The 21,618-nt window shown below is 40.8% G+C and overlaps 2 protein-coding genes across 2 annotated transcripts; both read right to left on the reverse strand.

Moving 5' to 3' along the window:
* Window positions 1-208: 208 nt before the first annotated feature.
* Window positions 209-12,838, reverse strand: LAP3 (leucine aminopeptidase 3; the record flags this gene model as incomplete). Its single annotated transcript, XM_079535145.1, has 13 exons — window positions 209-407; window positions 511-623; window positions 1,340-1,419; window positions 3,429-3,531; window positions 4,604-4,692; window positions 6,506-6,630; window positions 7,526-7,684; window positions 8,635-8,799; window positions 9,826-9,985; window positions 10,626-10,731; window positions 12,017-12,071; window positions 12,357-12,472; window positions 12,716-12,838. 13 exons carry the CDS (start codon window positions 12,836-12,838, stop codon window positions 209-211), a joined length of 1,593 nt encoding a protein of 530 aa, XP_079391271.1.
* Window positions 12,839-17,546: 4,708 nt separating this feature from the next.
* Window positions 17,547-20,818, reverse strand: CLRN2 (clarin 2; the record flags this gene model as incomplete). The annotated part of the gene is made up of 3 exons (XM_079534240.1): window positions 17,547-17,812; window positions 18,271-18,450; window positions 20,566-20,818. The coding sequence occupies 3 exons, from the start codon at window positions 20,816-20,818 to the stop codon at window positions 17,547-17,549; spliced, it is 699 nt and encodes a 232-aa protein (XP_079390366.1).
* Window positions 20,819-21,618: the final 800 nt, after the last annotated feature.

Here is a 21,618-nt window from a genome sequence, read left to right on the forward strand (position 1 = left end):
TTAAATACCTCAGGTAGGTCCAGCAGCGTATTTTTACTTTAAAGCTGTATAACAGAGGAAGAAAAGTCTCACAAATGAGATGTTCTTGATTTATAAAATGTGCAGTTCATCACTTCTGTGAAAGCATGTCTGGGGCACTCACTTATCCAGACTGCATTTTTTTTCCTTAAGGCAGAGCGGATGATTTTAGAATGAACGTATAAGCATTTTATTTGGGACTGTGACTGTCTTGGCTTAACCGAGCCGCAAACTCCACAAGCATCCTGGTGGGGCGCCCAGCCATGCCCTTCCGCAGGTATGGCACCTCGTCCTTGTTGGCCATCACACCAGCAATGTCCAGGTGAGCCCAGTGAGGGGCCGTCACAAACTCCTTCAGGAAGGCAGCAGCCGTGCACGCTCCTCCAGCTCTGCAGGAAGCAGAAAGAGGGATCGTTTCTAAAGCAACACCGGCAGCCCAAGCGCTGGGCTGCAGGCTGTGAGGACAGGGTGCGAGAGATGGTGCAGCATTACCTGCTGTACTTCCCAATGTTACTCAGGTCTGCGAGAGGGCAGTCTGTTACTTGTTTTGCGTAATGTTCAAAAAGAGGCATTCTCCACACTCGGTCTCCTGTCACGATGCTGGCCTGAAAAAGAAAAGGTGGCACTGGGCAAAGTTCACTGCTCATTTTTGTGTGAGTGGGTTGCTGTTTTTTCCTCTCCCTCCCGTTTTTAAACTGCATTTATAAGCACCAGCATTGTGCATTTTTATCCTTTTCTAACTTTGACCACTCTGTAAAATTTTCTATGGTCCAAAATAATGTCAGCTATTTGGAAATACAGTGCAAACAAAACTGAATCCTATTTTGGTGGTGGTAATCAAAAAGCAAAATATAAAGAATACTTCTCTTCCCTATTAACATATTTTCCTGGTAATATACATTTTCACAGACCCTTCCCTTCAAAGACTCCCCATGTCCATCACACCTCAGGCACTTGCAAGGTGTGAATGTCTCTTTTGGTCTGGCTTTTAACAATACCAATTACCTTTTTAACAAAATCTAATCACTGTCAATAATCCAGAGCTTCTACAAGTGCAGTATGTTGTCAAAGGGTGCCAACACCACTCAAAATTACAATGCATGCTTTGTGCTGTGTGATATAAATCCAGGAGGCAGCAATTAAGGGTCTTAATTATGTATTTTTCAATTAAATACAATACTAACACATTCCTACGAGATTTCAAAATACAGTAACAATTAGATTTGTATCAGGTAAGACTTTCTTTAAAGAAAGTCACTAATTTTTTAGTAACAGCAGCTATTAACAAAATTATCATTTGATAATAATGCTGATGGCCTACCTCATAAAGGTGATTCCAAAGCCAAGATGAATTTGTGAACACTCCAGTTGCAGCAGACCCCAGTGCAACATCCATGGCACCTATAGAAAGACAGCTTGAAATTTATACAATGAGTGCAAAGGTGGACTTTGCAGTTATGTTAGTTAGACTTTGGAGTTATTACCCTGCATACAGACTCCTCACAGTACTTCCTTTTCTAATTCTCACTACCGATGATTTCTGAAGTCCACAAGACCTACAGATTTTAGTGAACTTTCCCTTATTTAAAAAAAAAAAAAATTAAAGTTGCTTAAAGGCTAAACTAACAGGACAAGAATTCATGAAAATTACATTCCAGATCTCATAAAATTTGACTGTTTTCAGCTTAATAGTAATATACCTAATCTAATGTATTCAGCAGTAAGTCTTTTCTCAAAATAAAATTAAAAAAAAAAAAAAAACCACTAAATGTTTACAGTTTCTACGTAGAAAATCAGACTTTTTTCAAGTTTATGAACTCATCCAATTTTCTATCTGGTACTTTTCCTTCTGTGAACTTCACCCACAGAGGTTGTTGCACAGCATACACAAATTTAATTTAAATGACAGTAATCACCATCAAAATAATAAACCACGCCTAAAGCAGAGATGGCATACACAGTTACTTTTTGGTTGTCACAGGTCTGCTTCTCTAACGCTGATGCTATTTCAGGCACTCAATCCCAGGGAGATTTAAAAAGCAAAATACTCAGTGTCAGAAATTTCTGCAGGAGCTGTCCTCCTTCCTGCCTGGTGCCAAAGGATCCCAAACAATAGCCTGCAGTGGGAGTAGCCCATTTCTCCTATCATGGAAATACTTTTACACAAGTCAACCATCGTAAAATCAACATTGCTTCTCTCTATAAACATTTTCCAAACATTTGAATGTGTTAAGCTTGAGGAACATGATTTAAAGCAGAGAGAGGTGATTATTTTTCTCAGCTTGTTTATTAAGCAAAACAGTGGACTCTTATTTGATCTGTTCTTCCATATTTGCTCACATTTCAGCAACAATCTGTCATACCTGAAGTGATTGTAGCTATGACAGATTGTTGCTGCAGTTCATGAGATGCATACACAGTGCTAATTTTTACATGTTTAAAATTATAACTCCATTCGCATGTAACTATTGAGAAGAAACAGAATGTTTTATGTTTGCGAATATGCAAAATGCACATGAAATAAGAGATGTTTCAGGGAGAAGTTCTTTACTATGAGAGTGGTGAGGTGCTGGAACAGGCTGCCCAGAGAGGCTGTGGATGCCTCGCCCCTGGAGGTGTTCAAGGCCAGGTTGGATGGGCCCTGGGCAGCCTGGTCTAGTATAAAATGGGGAGGCTGGTAGCCCTGCATGTGGCAGGGGGGTTGGAGATTCATGATCCTTGAGGTCTCTTCCAACCCTGGCCAATCTGTGATGTTTCACTGAAGTGACTTCCTGAGAAGATGGTATTGATTCTCCTATTAAGTAGGATCATGGAGATTGAGATAGCTCAGGTAATGGAAGAAGTGGTGCTGGGTAGGTCAGAACTCAGGCAACCAGGAGGCTGTTCACAAAGAAGCTGTTTTGGCTTCAGCATGGCTAGTGCCAGAACTAGCAAAGTTTTCCACAGCTTCACCAGTATCTCTGCACCACATAGCCATCTCTGGGGGTTGAATGTGCTTAGGCAAGATGTTGAGTGACATAATTGCCTGGAATCTACTATTAAGCTCAGCCAGAAACAGAAGCATGGGAAAACTTTGTGCAGAAACATTCAAGTCTGCATAAGTCCTCCTGGACTTTACCCTTTCCAGCTCAGCTGGGCCAGGCTCCACTCCATCTACATTGCTTACTATGCTCCATGCATGCCAATACCCCCAGTCTTGGAGACATGCTGCAGCTGTATAAGTTGTTAGAACAGAATTTGTGCAAGCTCTTGTCCTGCAGCATGCCAAGTCATCTCACCTGCTTTCAGCTTCAGGCTGTCTTTGTATGCATAGTACAACAAATTCACAGACCATTTAATATGAGAATATTTAATATGAGAATAACAAGAAGTTGGCTTCCAAAATGAAGCAGGGAAGGGCGATTGCTTACCTGTTAATGTTGCAGCATTCACAATAGCCCTTGCATTAAAATTGTGGGCGTAACAGAGAGCATCAGCTAATAGCAGTCTTCCTTCTGCATCTGTGTTATCAACCTCCAGGTGGAAAAAAATCAATAAAAAGAGATTAACTACTGAAAACACCCCATTAACCGACTTATTTTTCACACATTCTCTTAAACAGCTGTCAGATTGTGACTACACTGTCACAAGCCCAAGGAAATTAATCAAAATTTACTCAGAGAAATATGGCTCATAGAAACTGTGAAGGAGAGGGATCCACAAGAATGCACAATGTGTGCCAGGAAGTGCTTCCTTGTGAAACTGCTTTGTCTTTGAATCTTGAAACTTTTTTCCTCTAAAGAAGAAAATAAAATCAGTAGCCCATGCATCTTTCTCATTTCAGAGAAAGCTTATAATGAAATCTGCAAGATCAATTGCATGCGCTCTGACCCACTAGCTATTTCTTCTAGAGTTCTCCTTGCAGGAGGAATATGCATGCAGTCTTCTCCCTCCAAGCTGAATGCCACCAAACTCAGTACTGCAGAGAGAACCTCAAGGTCAAAGCTTGAATCACAGAAATCCAGACAGAAATATTGAGTAAGCCATCTTCTTCTGCACAAAGTCAGCAGTCTACTGCACAGTAACTTTCTGCACCATTTAATATATTGAATTAGTATAGCTTGGATTAAATATGAAATAATAGTATGGCAGTGTGCTTTCAATTGACAGATCTTATGATCTTCTGCTTGTACAGAGCAGCTGGCATGGTAAAGACCTTAATTATATCAACAGGGAACTAATACACTTACATCTTACCTCCAGACAGCAGGTGACTGTCCTCAAAGGTGTGCCAGAAGCAAGTTGTGTTACTCATTCTGAGAGCCCATGTTTATAAGCATTGTTGCAGCCTCTTGAGCTGACAATATTTTCTAGCATGTTCATTGTTACCATACTTTCCAGTTTTTATTAGGGATTTGTAGAATATGTCTAACCTCTTCAAATATGTTTAAATATGTTTGAAAAAAGCCTGTGATTGCAATTCCTAATTAATAACATACATTTGTAAATAACTTACATTTGCATTGCATATCCTCTGACTACAGTCATGCAACCGATTGAACCAATTCACTCAGAGTACTCAAAAATCCAAGTTTCATAGGCATACCTGGATTGTTTTTCCATTCTTGGCTCTAACGACATCCCCAGGCTTGTTTGCCTTACCACTGGGCATGTTTTCACAGAGGGGTGCCAAACCTCAGAGAGAAAAAAAGTGCATTACTAGAATCTTTCTCAAAAGAGATTAAAAAAAATAGTTAGGAAACAAACAACAAACTTAAGAAAGCAGTAGGATTTTCACCTTGAATTGCTCAATATCTGAATTTTCCTGGTCACTGAAAGTCACATGGTCTGATTTTCAATCAGTGGGATTTCTCTGCATGTTGCACCAGAGCACCTACACCATTTTACCACTAGGATTTACTTCTCCTTCATATACTCAGGCAAGCAAAAGCAGAGGAGCTTTAAAATTCACCGAAGCTTCTGTCAAGAGGTACTACCTTATCTCTTCCATATATGAAGAACTAGTAATGTATAAAGGGAGTTATTTCTTTCTGAAAATCAGACTTCTGAACTCTGAGCTGTTCAAGCTCTCCTCGTTGTGTAATGTCAAGAGGGGTCCAAGGAATCGCCATAGAATGCCAACCATAAGAGCAAACACGAGCTCTCAGTCAATGTGAAAACAGTGAATGGGACAGTGGGATGAAAGACAGCCCCCATTCCCAGGGAGAACCTCCTCCTGTGTCCTGCCCAAAGCATGAAGCATTGAGAGAACTGCAAACTGCTGCTATTCACTGGAGTTAAGTACACAGATTTCTGCTCTGCAGATTTTTGCTTACTACTTCCCTTGGGATACTTGTAAGCATGAATCTTGTGAGGATGTGTGCTTCGCTGCCCTCTACTGGTTGAAGCACGTCAGCAACTAAAATATTACTTACCTGGAAGCTACAGTTTTCAAACATAAAACTTAACCTAGAACGGACTACATCTCATCAGGGAATGGTTTTTTAACAATTCCTGAATCAACTGATTTAATTCTAACTGTACAGCATTTCTGCAGAAGCAATAACCACTGTTCATAACTACAAACTAGTATCAGAAAGCTTATTCTGTTGTTTTAAAATTTCTGCTGAGACACGCTCCGAAGGAAAAAGCTGATGCACCATCCTCCTCAGCTTTGGCAAACAGAGGTAGCTCAGCTAACTCCTTTTCATTTCTAATGGCTTTTATAGGTATCCAAATTCCTTCTTGTAACAAAGCATCAGGACAAAACCCATTAAAAACAGGTTTATTAACAATCAAGTCACAGAATCATAGAATGGCCTGGGTTGTAAAGGACCACAGTGATCACCTAGTTTCAACCTCCCTGCTACGTGCAGGGTCACCAACCACCAGACCAGGCAGCCCAGAGCCACATCCAGCCTGGCCTTGAATGCCTCCAGGGATGGGGCATCCACAGCCTCCTTGGGCAACCTGTTCCAGTGCGTCACCACCCTGTGTGTGAAAAACTTCCTCCTAATGTCTAACCTAAACCTCCCCTGTCTCAGTTTAAAACCATTCCTCCTTGTCCTATCACTATCCACCCTCATAAACAGCCATTCCCCCTCCTGTTTACATGCTCCCTTTGAGTACTGGAAGGCTGCAGTGACATCTCCCCAGAGCCTTCCCTTCTCCAAGCTAAACAAGCTCAGTTCCCTCAACCTTTCTTCACAGGAGAGGTGCCCCGGTCCCTCTTCTAAATTCTAAAAATCATGCCTTAATTTTTTATTTTTTTTTTTTTAATTCTGCCTTGCATTATTATATTCGTGCAAAGGTAAGGATTTTTGATAAGCAAGTGAAAACAGAAGAGAGGCTGAGGTAGGGAATGAGAGAAGCAGGTCTGTAAGAGCCTGTGACAATTCTGTAAGACAGTGTCTTAAAAGTTATCACTGCTGATATAGAAAATGACTTTGTCTACAGAGAATCTTGTAGAACGAAAGCTTTCAGATTCTCACACTTACCAAGCACTTACCAATTATGTTAAGAGGCAGATTTAAAGCTGCTGCTGTCACAATGGCTGAACACACCGTTGCAGCCCCTCCCATATCTGCTCTCATCGCATCCATACCCGATGATGGCTTCAGTGAAATGCCACCACTGAAATAACAGAATAAATGTTATCCAGCTTGGAGATGTTAGACGTTACATACGTTAGTAAACACAAGCACTCTGTCCATCACTATGTTTTAGCATGGAAAAAATAAAATTAAAAAAATAAATAAATAAATAAAAAATCAGTAAATACTAGACTATGGTTTCTTCTTACAACACCCAAGTAGACTGGTTTTCAGCTAAAATACACCTAAATTACTTCCTCTGCACCATAAGAATTCAGGTAATCTGCAGTGGACTAACAAACCAGTTCTCATGTACTCTGCAGTCTTCATAATAGAGTACAAAAGAAGAATAGTAGATTTGGTAAAGTCAAGCATATGGAAGGAGAACAGACTGATAAATTCTTCAGTATGTGTAACTGCTTTTTCTGTCCCACATGAGAACCTGCTGCGAAGAACCAACTGTTTCTACTTGGCTTAAATGTGATCTATGTGTCCAGGGGCAGACTGCAATTTGAAGTATGTGAATTCTTCATCCCACGGTTTACTCAGATTTAAAAAAAAAAAAAAAAAGACAAAAAGTTTTGTTTCTTTCCCCTGGATTTCATTTTCCCTCACAAGCCAAAAGCACATCAGTTTTACACTGTTCAGTCACTGAAGATTGTTTTATTCCTGGGAAATGCAGCACAATCTGCTACATAGAGAGGGTTCACTGGAACAGCATTGAAAGATGTGCTGGGAAAAGAAAAAGCATCTTTGCATTCAACAGAACTAGTAGGAAGGTACAAGCAAGGCTTCACCTCTGTGTTTTACAGGATTACAGTTTGAAGTGCACATCTCTTGTCTGAGTTACGCACAGTCCATCTGAGCTCCACCCTTTAATAACTAAAGCATAGTTTCCCCTTGTCCCCAAACCAGTAGAATATCACCATACGTACCTGTCAAACGTAACTCCTTTTCCTACAAATACCAAGGGAGAGTCATTTGCATTAGCACCTCCTAAATAGTGAATCTCCAGAAAGATGGGAGGTTCAGCTGAACCCTTGGCTACACTCAGGAATGCTCCCATCTGCTGTGTTGCTATCCAAGACTCTGGCCTGGAACAGAAATATATATATATATATTTTTAATGGGATGCTGACCAAGGAGCTTTTGTTTCTTTTTGACAGACTATGATTCTCAAAGGCTTGTGCACAATTAATTCAATTTTAGTTACACCGGAAACCATCATTCAAATCCCACTGTTATTTCTTTTGTGAAACAGAAAAGTCCTGCCTCAAAGTTACTGTTTGGTTTTTTATTTTCAAAGAAGACCAGATCTGTACTTTCTGCATGAGAAGCGTTAAACTTCAACTTGCCTATCAGGCTGTGTCTTTGAAGGCACACGAAGTAACAGTGTTGCATCCCCTTCCTTTTTTGCTTTCTCCCATCAGAACAGATACTATGTGTACAGTTGATTTCCCTCAGTCTTTTCCCTTTCACTAGAACACCCTGCAGCACTTATTAATGCAACCAGCCATTTCTGCTGAAGGCCAGTAACTAGAAATTCAGGGACAAGAAGCATTAGCTGTGCAAATTCAATTGCAAAGGCTTTTAGGGCCCTATCTCAACATTTTAAAAACCAAAAAGCAAACAAAGAAAAAAAGCAATAAAGGATATTTAATTACCACATCCAAATAAACAAGAAAAAGAAAGGTATATATAACGATTGGGAACAAAAGAGGTGTAAAAAGGATCTGGTATCTGTAATTTATTCACTGATTCTTCACCAGGCTTCCTCCTTCACAGCCCTTGTGTCAATTAAGCAGATAACTGACAGCATGACTAATTGGCAGTTAATCATTTTGCTGTGTCACAGTATCTGCTTACTCTGCTCACCTAATTCTGAGAGCAGCCTGCAGTCTGGGCACCTTTAGGCCTTTTCAACAAAGACTTCACTTGCTTTTGTTATTTGAGATAGCAGAATGAAAATGAGAGCATGCTACTAATTTCAGTAACATGGAAGGGTTTTTTTACTCAATAGAAAAGCAGTGTCAAGGGATTTTACCTTATATGGACCTTCACATTGCTAGCAAAATTTCCAAGCTTCTGTTCAATATATTCAGCAAATTTGATTGGAGTTATATAATTAGCTGGAGCCTCCATAAGGTACCGAGCAAGGTTCTGACCCTCCGCATAGATAACACCTTTCTGCCAGGCTTCACTTCCAGCACTAAAGAGACAAAACAATGTGTAACAATCATGATCATCAACCTTTAAAAAAAGATGTCAGTGTTCATTTGTTCTCTCCTTCTCGAAAGTACATCAGCATTAATTTAAGGCAATTAAGAATGTTCCATTACCATGACTATGAGGAATTCTGGGCGAGATCCATGGTGCATCTAGTCTAGTTCTCATCTTTGCTTCAAGTGCTCCAGAGAAAGCTAGAAGAATCCTAGAGCAGGCAGGGGTGAAACTGCCTAATACATTTGGTCTTTTCCTAATCCTTACCATTCTGAAATTAAATCCTTAAACATAAGGTTTATATGCCTTCCAAAATTTGTAATCATGTTATGAAAGTTTTCATTTACCACATAAAGCCTTCAATTCTGTTTTTCACATTGCTGAAGTACGGTTACATGATAAGAGTAGAATTTGGATCTCATCTCACATTGCACTCAAGAATTTCACTAGCAAAAGACAGAGCTGACTGCATAGGAAATGGGAATGTCTGCTTTGTCCTCTCAAGCAACAGTGAGATCTACTTAGAAGCCAAGCTTTTCTCCTTGCATTTTATTCTGTGAATGCAAATATAACAAGTGAACTATGTAAAACGTATCTGTGGTCTGGTCTCAGACAGCATTTCCTGATTATTAAAAGGATTTATTCATTTACAGAGTTTGGGATAACTCTGCTCCACAATTTTGGCATGCAATACCAGTGCAAATCCTTTTACATCAGAACCATGTTTTAAGTAATTTTTGATTTTATTTTTATCCTTGCCCTTCTTTTATATGGAGCAGAATTTATTTACCCTTAGCCTCAGAACATGGCATACTAACAAAATGTATGAAACAAACACCATTAATATACCTGGAGTGTAAAATAATTAAGGAAATTCAAAGGATTAGGAGGAGATAAGAGAGAGATTGCTGCTGGGCCTGTTCTTTCAGTTTCATTTTTCTCATGAACAAGCATGCATAATTTAAGAAATAGACAAATGGATAAATATACAAGCAACTTTTCCTTTTGCCATCACCTTCCATGAAGCTGAGGAGTAACTACAGGTTTCTTTTTTTGCTTCAGCTCATTGTATTCATGCAATCCAAGGACAGCACCTTCTGCTGCTGCTTGAGCATCTCCACAAGGGTCCACTTCAACACAGGGGATTTCCAGGTCTTGGATCTGTCTACAACCAACTGAAAAATACAGTACAGGATGAGTAGGTCATATTGCACAGAAAAGCAAAACAGGTGTCTAATATGATCTATGTAACACCTCAAGGAAAAAAGTTTACTTATGATACCTAAGTTCATAAATAAATTAACTGAAATGAACACGTGGTAAAATAATTTTAAAAGCTGATTACCACATACTGACAAATCACGATGAAAAATGTAACTTGATAAATTCCAACAATTAGGCCCTAAACTTCTGATTCCTTTAAGCTTGGCCCATATCAAAGAAAGTCTCCATTATTCTGGAGTGTTATGGACTATGAGTATAGGTATCAGATATTTGCTGTGATTTAGTTTTTGCTAAGGCTCTGTAACTGTTCTTTTCTCACAAAATAGTTTATCCACGCTTTTATGAACAGTATAAAACAAACAAACAAAATCATAACCAAAACATATTCCATGTTCTTTTTTTGCACACAAAGAATTTACGTGTTTTGGCAGCTAGTGAGACAGTCTGGTCTAGCTCTCGGGACAGAGAGCCGTCATATGCGTGCGACTGACCTCTTGTCTCAGCTCATAACTTACGTGGTTATGATGGAACATGCGGCACCATTAAAAGACTTCTCTAGATGAAAGGCTTAAGAAAATTAGAAAAGTTAACCTGCAACAGCTGCACGGATATTTTCTTTGTCTTCATTCCAGTTTTCTTGGTCATTTATTCCAGCATTCTTCTTACCCAAACCAACTACAACCACGCTTGGAAAGTCCTACACAAAGTCAACACACGAATGGATTCCTCATTGTTACAGCCACAGCACAGGGTTGTTACAAAGACTATACTTCCCAAATCAAGCCAAACAGCATTAAAATACATTCTCTTTGTTACAGATTTTCTTCTTAAAAAGTGTGGTCACACCGTCTTCCACTCTCAGTCATTTGCCACAGGGATCCAAACAGTTGGGCACTGTTTACACTTAATTGTTGTAGCAGATATGGCTTTATGCTCACCATTCAGCAAAAGATACTTCTACGGGAAAGTCTAAAAACCTTAAAAACAAATCCAGCTTTTGCTGCAGAACAGAGGCCCTAAGAGCTGCCTAAGTGCAACCATTTTAGCTCAGTAGTACATTCAATCTAAAAAAGTCTCTTCAAAGCCTAAGCCTAGCAGTTCAGCTCAGGAGTGGAGCTGGCACAATTAGCCAGGTGCCAAACCAAAGCTGCACAGAATTCAGGCAAGCCATGTGCCTGACAAACCAGAAGTAGGAGGCAAAAAGGCAAAGATAACAAAGATGAAGGGAGACCTTTACGGATGAATTCAAATCTGTATAAAACCATACTCAAGGTTATGTATGTGAATAGGTTTTCCAGTAATTTAATCTTAGACTTTCCTTTTCGTTCCATTGCAAATAGTAGCTCTGTCACATTCTGTTGGCTTTCAAACTACGACACCACAAAGTGTCTTAATTCTCAAAATGTGGAACTAGTGCGAATTTCCCAGAAGATCAATGATTCAGGTTATCCTTTTTTAGCTGTTATTATCTTACACGCATGTACTTTATACACTTAGAAAAGTGCATAAAGTCACCTTCGACTGCATTCACCTGCAGAGATTTACTGCTTACTTCAGGGGTCATCCTGTATGTACAGCTGGGGCAATGGGACCTTCCAGGGGTCTTCCACGAATCCATGACAGCCTTTTATCTGGGTACATCACTCGTCTGCTGTGCACATGGGAACTTACAGGTGACAGGCAATAATTCCTACAACCTGATTTGTTTAAAATCTGTACATAGCCCTAACATACGATGCAATTACTCACACGGGGACACCTAGAGGCTGCCTAGCAGCACTCCGGCAAGGCACAAATCGTGTTCGTTAGCTCCGTGCAGAGGCATTAGATGTGCTGGGACCTCTCAAATGGCACCAAAAGCACACGTTGAAGCGGGTGATATGTCATATCTGTGATGCACACCAATGAACCAAGCTTAAAGTAAGCCATAAGGGCAAATCTCACACATCAGAAATACACATATGAAAACGCACTGCCCGTACCTGATGCAAACCATGGAATATGCGTGCTTTGCCTTTCTTCAGAGGGGCCCCGCATCTAGAACACAAGAAGCTTCTTCCAGTGAACAGGTCCGTACGGTAACAAAGTTAAGCTGCTGCGTTCAACCCACAGCCACACAGCTCCGCACACTGCGCCGGCTCATCCCGATAAAGAGCAGCCCCCACAGATACTTCGCATCTCTTCCCCAGGAGCTTCCCTCCAAGCCGCGCGGCCTGCGAAGGGTTACGTGCTTAAACGCTAACAAGGACCAAGCACACCGCCCCGCTCTTGCGGGCGTTTACAGGCGCTTCCATCTCCCCCAGCGCGGCACGCAGCACTCACGCGGCCAGCAGCTCGCGCAGCCTCCCGGACACGCGGCCGTCGAACGCGTCCCCCGCCGCGCTGAGCTGGGCGCCGCCGCCCTCCCGCTCGCTCGCGTAGGCTCCCAGCAGCAGGGCCTGCGGAAGAGCACGCGTTAGTGCTGGCAAGAGATTGGGACGGACGCTGTAGCGCAGAGCGACGCCGGTCGAGCAGGATGAACCGCCACAGATACAGCGTAATAAAGGAACGACCGCTTTGCGTCCCTACTAACGAAAATACTTCCGATTTGTAATTTACAAGCACACAGAGCTTTTCCTTCTCGGGGGCCCTCAGATCTCAGCCAGGATCCCCGAGCAGCGCGGCTCTCTCTCACCCCTCACCTTCCCGCCCGCCCCCTGGCTGTAGCCCCGCGGCAGGGCACTCCGCTGCGAGCAGCTGCACGCTAAGGGCAGAACCGGGGCCAGGCGGCGCGCGTCCGCCCGCCGCACCCACGGCAGCAGCATGGCACGCAGCTCCGCGCGGCGGGCCGACGGCTGATCCCGGCGCACCGCGCGCCTCATCAGCCCGCGCCGAGCGGGGCCGGGCCGGAGGGCGGGGAGCGGGGAGCGGGAGGCGGGGCTCTGAGAGCGAGCTTTGCTGCGAGGCCGGGACCGCGCGGGGACGTTAGGCCACGACGAGCAGGGTTGCTTGTATCAGGAGGCTACGTGCACAGGCTGGGCGTAAACCGGCGATGTGCCCTTGTAGCCCAGAAAGCCAACCGTATCCTGGGCTGCATAAAGAGAATTGTGGCCAGCGAGGCGAGGAAGGCGATACTGTCCCAATACTCTGTGCTGCTGAGACATCACCTGCAGTGCTGCATCTAGGTTGGAGTTCTCAGTACAAGAGAGACGTGGAGTTGTTGGTGTGCATCCAGAGGGCCACAGAAATGGTCCAAGGGCTGGAACACCTCTCCTATGAGGACAGGCTGAGAGCTGGGGCTGTTCAGCCTGGAGAACAGGAGGCTCCAGGGAGACCTGAATGCAACCTTTCAGTATCTGAAGGGGTTCTGTAAGAAAGGACAGATTCTTTAGCACGGTCTGTTGTGATAGAGCAAATGGTTTCAAACTAAAAGAGGCGAGATTTAGGTTGGATATAAGGAAGAAGTTTGTTATGATGAGGGTGGTGAGGCACTGGCACAGGTCACCCAGAGAGCTGGTCCTGCCCCATCCCTACACATACACCAGGTCGGGATGGACAGGGCTCTGAGCAACCTGATGCAGCTGCAGGTGTCCCTGTTCAGTGCAGGACACTTGGATTAGATGGCCTGTAAGGTTCCCTTCCAATTCAAATGATTCTGTGATAACATCTCAGCATGAGTTCATTAGGTTCTGAGAGAAAGCAGTTATAATCCCTGAATTAAACAACAACAAAATGCAACCCCAATCCTACCTCCCCCCCCCCCCCAAAAAAAAAAAAAAAAAAAGTGGTTATGTCAGAAAAATTCAGCTAGAAGTAGATGTATGTTTATCTAGCAAAATCACCACATGGAAAGTGTTGGGGTTTGCTGATATGCAGTATCATTGGTATGAGAGCCTTAGTAAGGCAATGTCACTCAGAAAATGACTGATGGAAATTGCATCCATTTTTAATGTTAAATCAGAACAGTAATAAAGAATCAAAGCAGGAGTTAGTTCTTATCTTTGTTTATTTTGGAGAGGTTCTTATAAACAAACAATAGTTTCTTTGTTCTTTGAGGAATGGCCCCTTAGCTTCCCTACCTCCTTCATGGAGTATCTCCATACTCTGCAGGGATATGAATGTTTTCAGAGCATTTGAAGTAGTCTTTAATTGTATGGAAGAACAGGATTTGATGTGTTACCTCTTTAAAGTTCTGGACGAATACTTCACAAATGGCAGATAACCTCATAAATTTACCCACTTGGGGTTTCAAATCTTCCAGAGTAAAAAGTCCCCCCAAAGAAGCCTTCATTTCCACACGTTGAGTATGCATGTGATTAGGGACATCTCTATTTGAAGTGTAGCTAATAGGTGTTGCTGATGTAAATCATTCTTTATATATCAAGTTCCAGCTTTTCTGAAAGTGTTTTAGGATGTAAAAGGGAAAGCAGTGGTAACACTGGCTGTTGCTTATCTTAAGGAGTGCTTTGTAATTATACAGCTTAACTATGTGTGATTGCATTTAACCATTTTTTTTTCCTCAACAGGGAACAAAAGGGCAAACATTCTATGTATTTTCCCATCAATATGTCTCAGCTGTGCTTAACTGTGACAACCTGTGCAGCTGAAATGTTAATTTAGCCTTGTTTATGTTCAATTCAGTTTGATTCATGCAAAGTAATACTTCTGTTCACTCTAAGAGAACTGAAAATACTGTTTTCTTACCAGCAGTAATTGGATGGTAATGCTATTTCATCATTCAGCTCAGGCAGCTGTAACATCCCACAGTAAGATTCAGAATTATTTCATAGATGTGGTGTCAGACATCTTTTGGACTAGTACTGCACAGCATGCTCCACTGTTGAGTAGATTCAAAACAAGATTCAAAAGCTGGTCAACATAGCTGTCCTTCTTTTCTTATGCAGCGCTCTCTCTTGGTTCTTTCACAGCTACTGCAACCTGCTAAGGAATCCAGTTCAACAGTCTAGCAATCTTGCCATTATCCAAGTAAGTAGTCCCACAGCTCTTATTCAGTAACAGTTTAAATGATAACTGTTGAGGACCCTTGGGGCATTAGATATTCCACTGGCAATAAGAAAAATGTCTGGGAGTATATACACACTCCTACTACTGAAAAGCATTGCCAAAGTTATCTTTCAGCACAGTGCACCTCTTAATCTGCTTCCTTTTCACTTCCTAGAGAGAATTACATTTAGTAGAGGCTAAGTTACAGGTCACAATATAATTATTTTTGTATAACAACTACTTCTGAATTATATGTACATAGAACGTTTACAAATAACAAGTATTTCATTTTCTGTTTGCTCAGTTATCTGTCAGTTCAAGGTCTTGCATTTCAGAGCCAATCTGAATTTTCTTGGGGGGGGAAGGTGGTGGTACCACAGAAGCACTGTGCAGTTAGCACCAAAGGCACCATCACAGAAGGGGTTAACCTGCTGCCTCCCCATGAACAGGGTATGGCACCATCCTCCTGCAGTTGTGACTTACTGTAGAGCTGGATGAAAACACCACTGAAATGAGAACACTGAAGTATGTGGTATAAATTAAGAATCTTTTTTTTTTTTTCTATTTTATCGAGTCCTCTTTATGCTAGAATTATAGGAAGTGCTTCAGACTTACCAAAACTTTGAAACTGCCTATTTATTTATTATTTATTTATTGTGCTCCTAAAAAAAAAGGATGGCTAACACTGCAGTGAAGAGATTATAAATACCTGTTGCAACAGCAGGTTCACAAAGTTCTCCTCTCATAATCCTGCTGACCTTGTAGGGCCAAAACCAGAGATGGTATAGCACACAGTAACAGAGAGACTGCTTAGTACGGCTATAGATTGACTTTGGCTTATGACATTTTCTTTGAAGCTGTGATATTGCCTTTCCAAATGCCTGCTGGTCATACTGAGTATGTGCTGAAGATTAATTGAATCATTTTAATTTCTTACCTCACACAGAGCATGCACATAAACTGCTGCAGCATTCAGTGGCTTGAGTCTGCTGTGTACAGTAGCAAAATGTATTTTATAAAAATACCAACTAAAAGTAGAATTTTCTTCATAAGACAGCTTTTTCATTGGTCTTTAGATGTAAACATAGTAAAAAGAGGGAGGACAGTAAGTATCTGGGTCAGAGATGTTAAACTCATTGACTTAAGCTGAGTTATCCTCATTTAAATATCTACATAAGCAGTTTAGTCAGCAAAAATGTTCAATATCAGCTTATTCTGGTAACTTGCTTTACTGAGGGTTCTACACAGTTCAGTGATGAAACTAGTTATTTGGGTACATAAAACACAGTGTTAGGCACTACTGAAAATGACCCTTACAATACTATTTTTGTGAAGAGTTGTTTTCAACTGAAAAAATAATTTGTTTTTTTTAATATCTTGAGATGTTTTAAAAACACTTTGAATCCTACAAACGTTACTATTTTTTACAAAGAACTTGTCACAAGAGTGGAGTCACACAACTGACTACAAAATAATTCATTGACATCAACTTAGATAATATCTTCTTTCATTCATTCAAAGAAATTCATAAGTTATCTGTAGTTCCTATTGCTAAAAAGGTAGTATATGTTCACTACAGTAATTAAAGGGGGAAAAAAGGACATGTTTAATGGTATGTTCTTTTCAGAGAAATATTAATTATTTGTGGTGCAAGAGCTGCTTATACGCTTGTCAGAACTAGGGTACTTCCTGGTGCCTTCCATCCATTTTTATTCATTTTTGTCCTCTTTCATCATATATTTATTTTGCTTGATTTCAGACAGAAGCAGGTTGAAGACCACTAACGTTACACTTTTCAGAGTATCTAAAAGCACTGTTACTTAGATTCTATTTACTTTACTTCCAGAACTTGCATTGAAACCTCCATCATGCAGCTAGTTGTTTATTCGTAGCCTACCAGCATCCCATAAACTTTACTCTTCTCACTTCTTTACATTGTGGAGTTTGATGAAATTTCTATTTTTAAACACTATCACACAGTCTTAGTGCTCTAAGTCTCTGTGCTCCCCCCTAAGTTTAGCCCCACAGATAGTGAGGTCTCCTTCAAATCAGTTTACCATCATCAAATATGTCCTTGATGGCTCTCTTAAACATTTCCAGATAGTTCTGAGAAGGTAATTGGCAAACATCCAGTCTTTTTATTCTGTAATTATCCTATGTTTTCAAAGGTTTATGCTTGAACGTATTTTCTTTCTAAATAAAAGAAGACATTTGGTTTAGGTGAAATTACTCTTCACCTTATTTTTCTAAAGTATTTAAAATGTAAGTTTTATCAAAACTGTCAGCAGCATATATTGCACATACAGCTCATTTTTGACAATAATGTTTGTAGCATTTGTTCATCCTACTTTCCCATGTGTGCTAATTGCTGGTACTGTAGACTGACCTTAAAAAATACTGCAGAATTGCACACCAGGCATCTTTACTCATGTCTAAACCAAAACTCTCCATCCAAGCCAGAAGCAGAAAAGCCAAGAAGCCATTTCTGAATGACAGTTCTCTTCACCAAAGAAATCTTATGTAGATTTATTAGTACATGATATCTTCAGCTGTAACATTTGCCTCTTCTGTTTTAGTCTTAATTTTAGGGAAATTGATACAACTAATGGGTATTAGCAGCAAATTCACTGCATGTGCTGAGGCGCTCGCCACACAAATCCAAAAACAATCTTCAAACTGTTCTTCTAAGATAACAAATTGAAAGACATTTTCCCGAAAATTGGCAATCCTTTCTGTGAGGCGGTGAAGTTTTACAGCTGCCATAAAGCCAGTGACTGCAAGAGCTACGAATCCACCTGCAACGAAACAAAAGAAGCATTCACCATTGCTGTCAAAACATTTTGGTTGTGCTTCAGAGAGACTTACTAAATACAAAAGTGAGCAAAATGAGGTAGACTTGGGCATGGCTTAAACATCTTCAAAATGCTTAGCCTTTATTGTTTGGCCAAGCATTATACCAGTGTTTGCAACAAAGTCCCTTTATCAGTGATTGCAAAGACCAACATTTGCAGCTCCTATAATAAGCTGACTAGGTACAATAAGCTGAAATGCTGTCTGACACATCTGTTTCGGTAGATGAGAGTTAACTGCAACTTCATTTTATTCACAAATATTTAATATATATATCAATATATATAATATATAATATATATCAAGGAGATATTTAGTAAAGCAAGTGGAGTTTTGCTGTTAACATTTTTATTTTTTTTTTAACAAATGTGACCTGATGAAAAATACTGGTAAATCATTTTACCTGCAAGGAAATTCCAAAGGCATATTCCTGCCGGACCCTTAATAGCACGGTAAGGAACTTTTATTGCGTTAAGGATGCAGAATCCAAAACTGACCAGACAAAAGGAAATGGCCACACAAAGGAACATTATTATCATCACATGCAGGCCTGTATTCAGTTTCTTCACCATATGTGGGAAAACTGGCAAGAAAAAAATAATCTATTCAGTGTGTAATTTTTCTTGACAACAATAAAAACAGCACACTATGCTCATACAACAAACTCAAATTATACCTAAGCAAGGCTGTTTTTAAAGAAGCAATCGGTTGGTTACCCTAATCATAGTTCATTATGCTTTATTTCTCACTGTTCAGACAAACAGGATATATTCTGCCACAGGAAAAATCCTTCACAAAGGACCTGTGAGTAAGGATTCAGGGTTAAGTATTGTTTTATTTAACTTGTTTAGTTAATGTTTAAATCACCTTCATTTTTTTGCTCCAAACTCCTCTTTTCCAGTCTCCCATTTCTGTCCCATGCTTTTAATTTCATCCCTTAGAAGTACAGAAGTCCCAGTTTCCTTATCCAGTTCTTTGCTGCCTGAAAAAGTGTTGCTCCTGTCTAATTTATTTTTTCATGTGATTCTTTCTCTCTCTTCCTATGGGCTCCAGTGAAATCTACTCTGAATTCGTATTTCCTAATTCCACGGGTTTTACATTCCAAATTCCCTTCTTGGTTTCACAACATAATTCTGTGATTCTGTGAAATAAGAAGCCAAAAACTGGCTTACTTTCTCACAGGAAAAAAAAAAAAACTGGCAGTAAAAAAGCAAAGTATTTAGCTTTATTATAAACCAGCATCAGGGTAGTTGTAAGGATTCTGTTGCTTCTCTTCCAAATCCATGAGCAGTAAGCCTGGTTTAAAAAAGAAGAAAGAATCTTCAGGAAGAACATTGCCGTGAGGGCTGCTGGCACATTCCAGCTGTGTCTGCCATGCACACAGACAAATGTCTGCTTCCCCAGCTCGTTCCCAGGGCTCAATTCAGATGTCAAAACATAAGCATCTCACACAAATTTATGTGCCTTAGGACTTCCAGAAAAACCACATGGGTCTCATATAGATGACGCAGTGCGAATGGAAACACCCCCGGGAGGAGGTGAGTCTAACAGCTCTGTAGGACTACCACGATTTTGATGCCAGTGCTGCAAAGTTTTCAACCTTTATAGAGCGATTAAAGTATTTAAAAGGGAAAATCTCTTGCACATTTGTTTTCCTAACCACATAGCTGTGTCCATTGCAGTTAATGACCCAATTTTATAGTTCTAACTGGGAAAATTCTTATTAGCATAAGTGAGAGCTTTGTTTGTCCGAGAAGGATAGGATCACATCCTCCAGATATGTATCAATACACTCCATAGTGATGGTGGAATGCTAGGCCTTCCTCTCAGCTTACACTGTAATTAATCAGGAAGTATACTAATGAGTCCAGAAAGTTGGAGAAAGATTGAAAAGGGTATTGGCTACCTTGTTTTATCATTTTGTGTCATTGCTGCAGATAGAGTGACAGAAATGGGACTGTATTTCTGTATGTCTTGCAAAGAAACAGCAGCTAAGCACAGCAAGAACAACTTTGCCCTGCTTTCCTATTTGCCAGTCACTTTGGTTACTGAAATGTGACTAATCCACATTCAGCAATGATTTTTTGTCTTCAGAGTTACCAGAAAAGAAGTTACAAACTTCTAAAACATGTTAACAAAGTTAGGAGGATCTGCAATGGAAAATGTCTGCATTGGGACAGATGGAGAAATGCATTAGTGTGGACAGTTAAATACATCTCCACTTCTTAAAAGGAAAAAAAAAACCACAAGCACACAAAGAAAGTGAGGAGCTCAACAAAGAAGGCAACATTAGAGAAGGCACAGAAATACTGAAGAGCAACACTCATCAGAGGAAAGCTTCAGTTAAGGGGATAGTGTGACTTACAGGGTCACCTTGAATGTACTTCCTTCTATAGCTCAGCCTGGAACACAAGCAGTAACTTTCACTCACTTTTCAAGACTAAATGGGAAACCCTCAATCGAGCCCTAGGGGTTTTGTTTCTTGATTCCAGGATTATGGAACATAACCAGAGAAAAAAAACTAGCATGAAATGGTAGAGGGTTTACATACCCACCCAAATCCCAAACCATACAGAACACAAGAAAGCCAGTTTAATAATAATGAATTGCATGCTGCAAGCTCTGCAAACAAAACTGAGTGCCTTTAGAGTTGAACTACAGACATCCAAGTTAGGGATTCATCTACAATTGCACTTACCTGAGAATTTGGAGCGTCGCCCGCCCAGCCCACACTGACGTACTTTGCCGCCTCGAAAGAGTCCATAGTAAATTTCTCCAATGAACTTGACCAGCTCTGGATCTGTGGCATTGACTAATTCAGCTCCTGTTTTGCACAGGATCTTCCCGGTCATCCACTTCGGGGTCCCCATTGCAACAACAATCAAGATAAAAGATGCAAAACTTATTGCAGAAGCCAAGGCAAATAAAGTCTTTTTAAAACAGCCAGGCATCCTAGTGGTCTCAGGGAGTCATCGCCAAGGCCTCTCTGCAGCAATTAAACACATTCCCAATTTTTTCTGATGCTCCAAAACCCACAACTGAACAGCAGGTATTTTGAAATACATTTCATTATATTTTGAAGCTCCAGAAATTAAACTGCACGGTTAAAAATCAAGTAAAAAAATACATCTTGCTACGACAGCATCCTGAGATGGTTGCAAACATCGGCTTCATTACCCTGCAGCGCCGCGGTGCTTCTTTCTGCCGAAAGTAATCTTATATCTATTGCAAAGCTAATGTTTCACCAGAGGTTTAATTGTCTTGCTCAAATGACATTGAGATCTATACCATAACCACATGGGAAGAAAATGAGGACTAGAATTGTATTTATTTAAGATTATTAAAAGCATAATTAGCTACAAAGCACTACAAGCATGGAAATCGACAGCAGAGTTTTGCTAACGTCTCTGCTGCGTGCTCCTCCTGGTGCTTACTCTGTGCCAGCCTAAATGTCACTGCTGCCAGAGCTCACGGGACTGCTAATGTGGCAGAGCACAGGTCTGATGAGGAGCAGCTGAGGGAGCTGGGATTGTTCCGCCTGGAGAAGGGGAGGCTCACAGGAGACCTTATTGCCCTACATCTCCCTGAAAGGAGGTTGTGGGCAGGTGGGGGTAGGCCTCTTCTCCCAGGTAACGGCGGCAGGATGAGAGGGAATGGCCTTAATTTGTGCCAGGGGAGGTTCAGGTTGGAAAATAACAAAGAAAAAAATAATTGTCCTCAGGAAGGGTGGTGATGCATTGGCACAGGCTGC

Source organism: Tetrao urogallus, assembly GCF_951394365.1.
Source record: "Tetrao urogallus genome assembly, chromosome: 4".
NCBI classification, from domain to species: Eukaryota; Metazoa; Chordata; class Aves; order Galliformes; family Phasianidae; genus Tetrao; species Tetrao urogallus.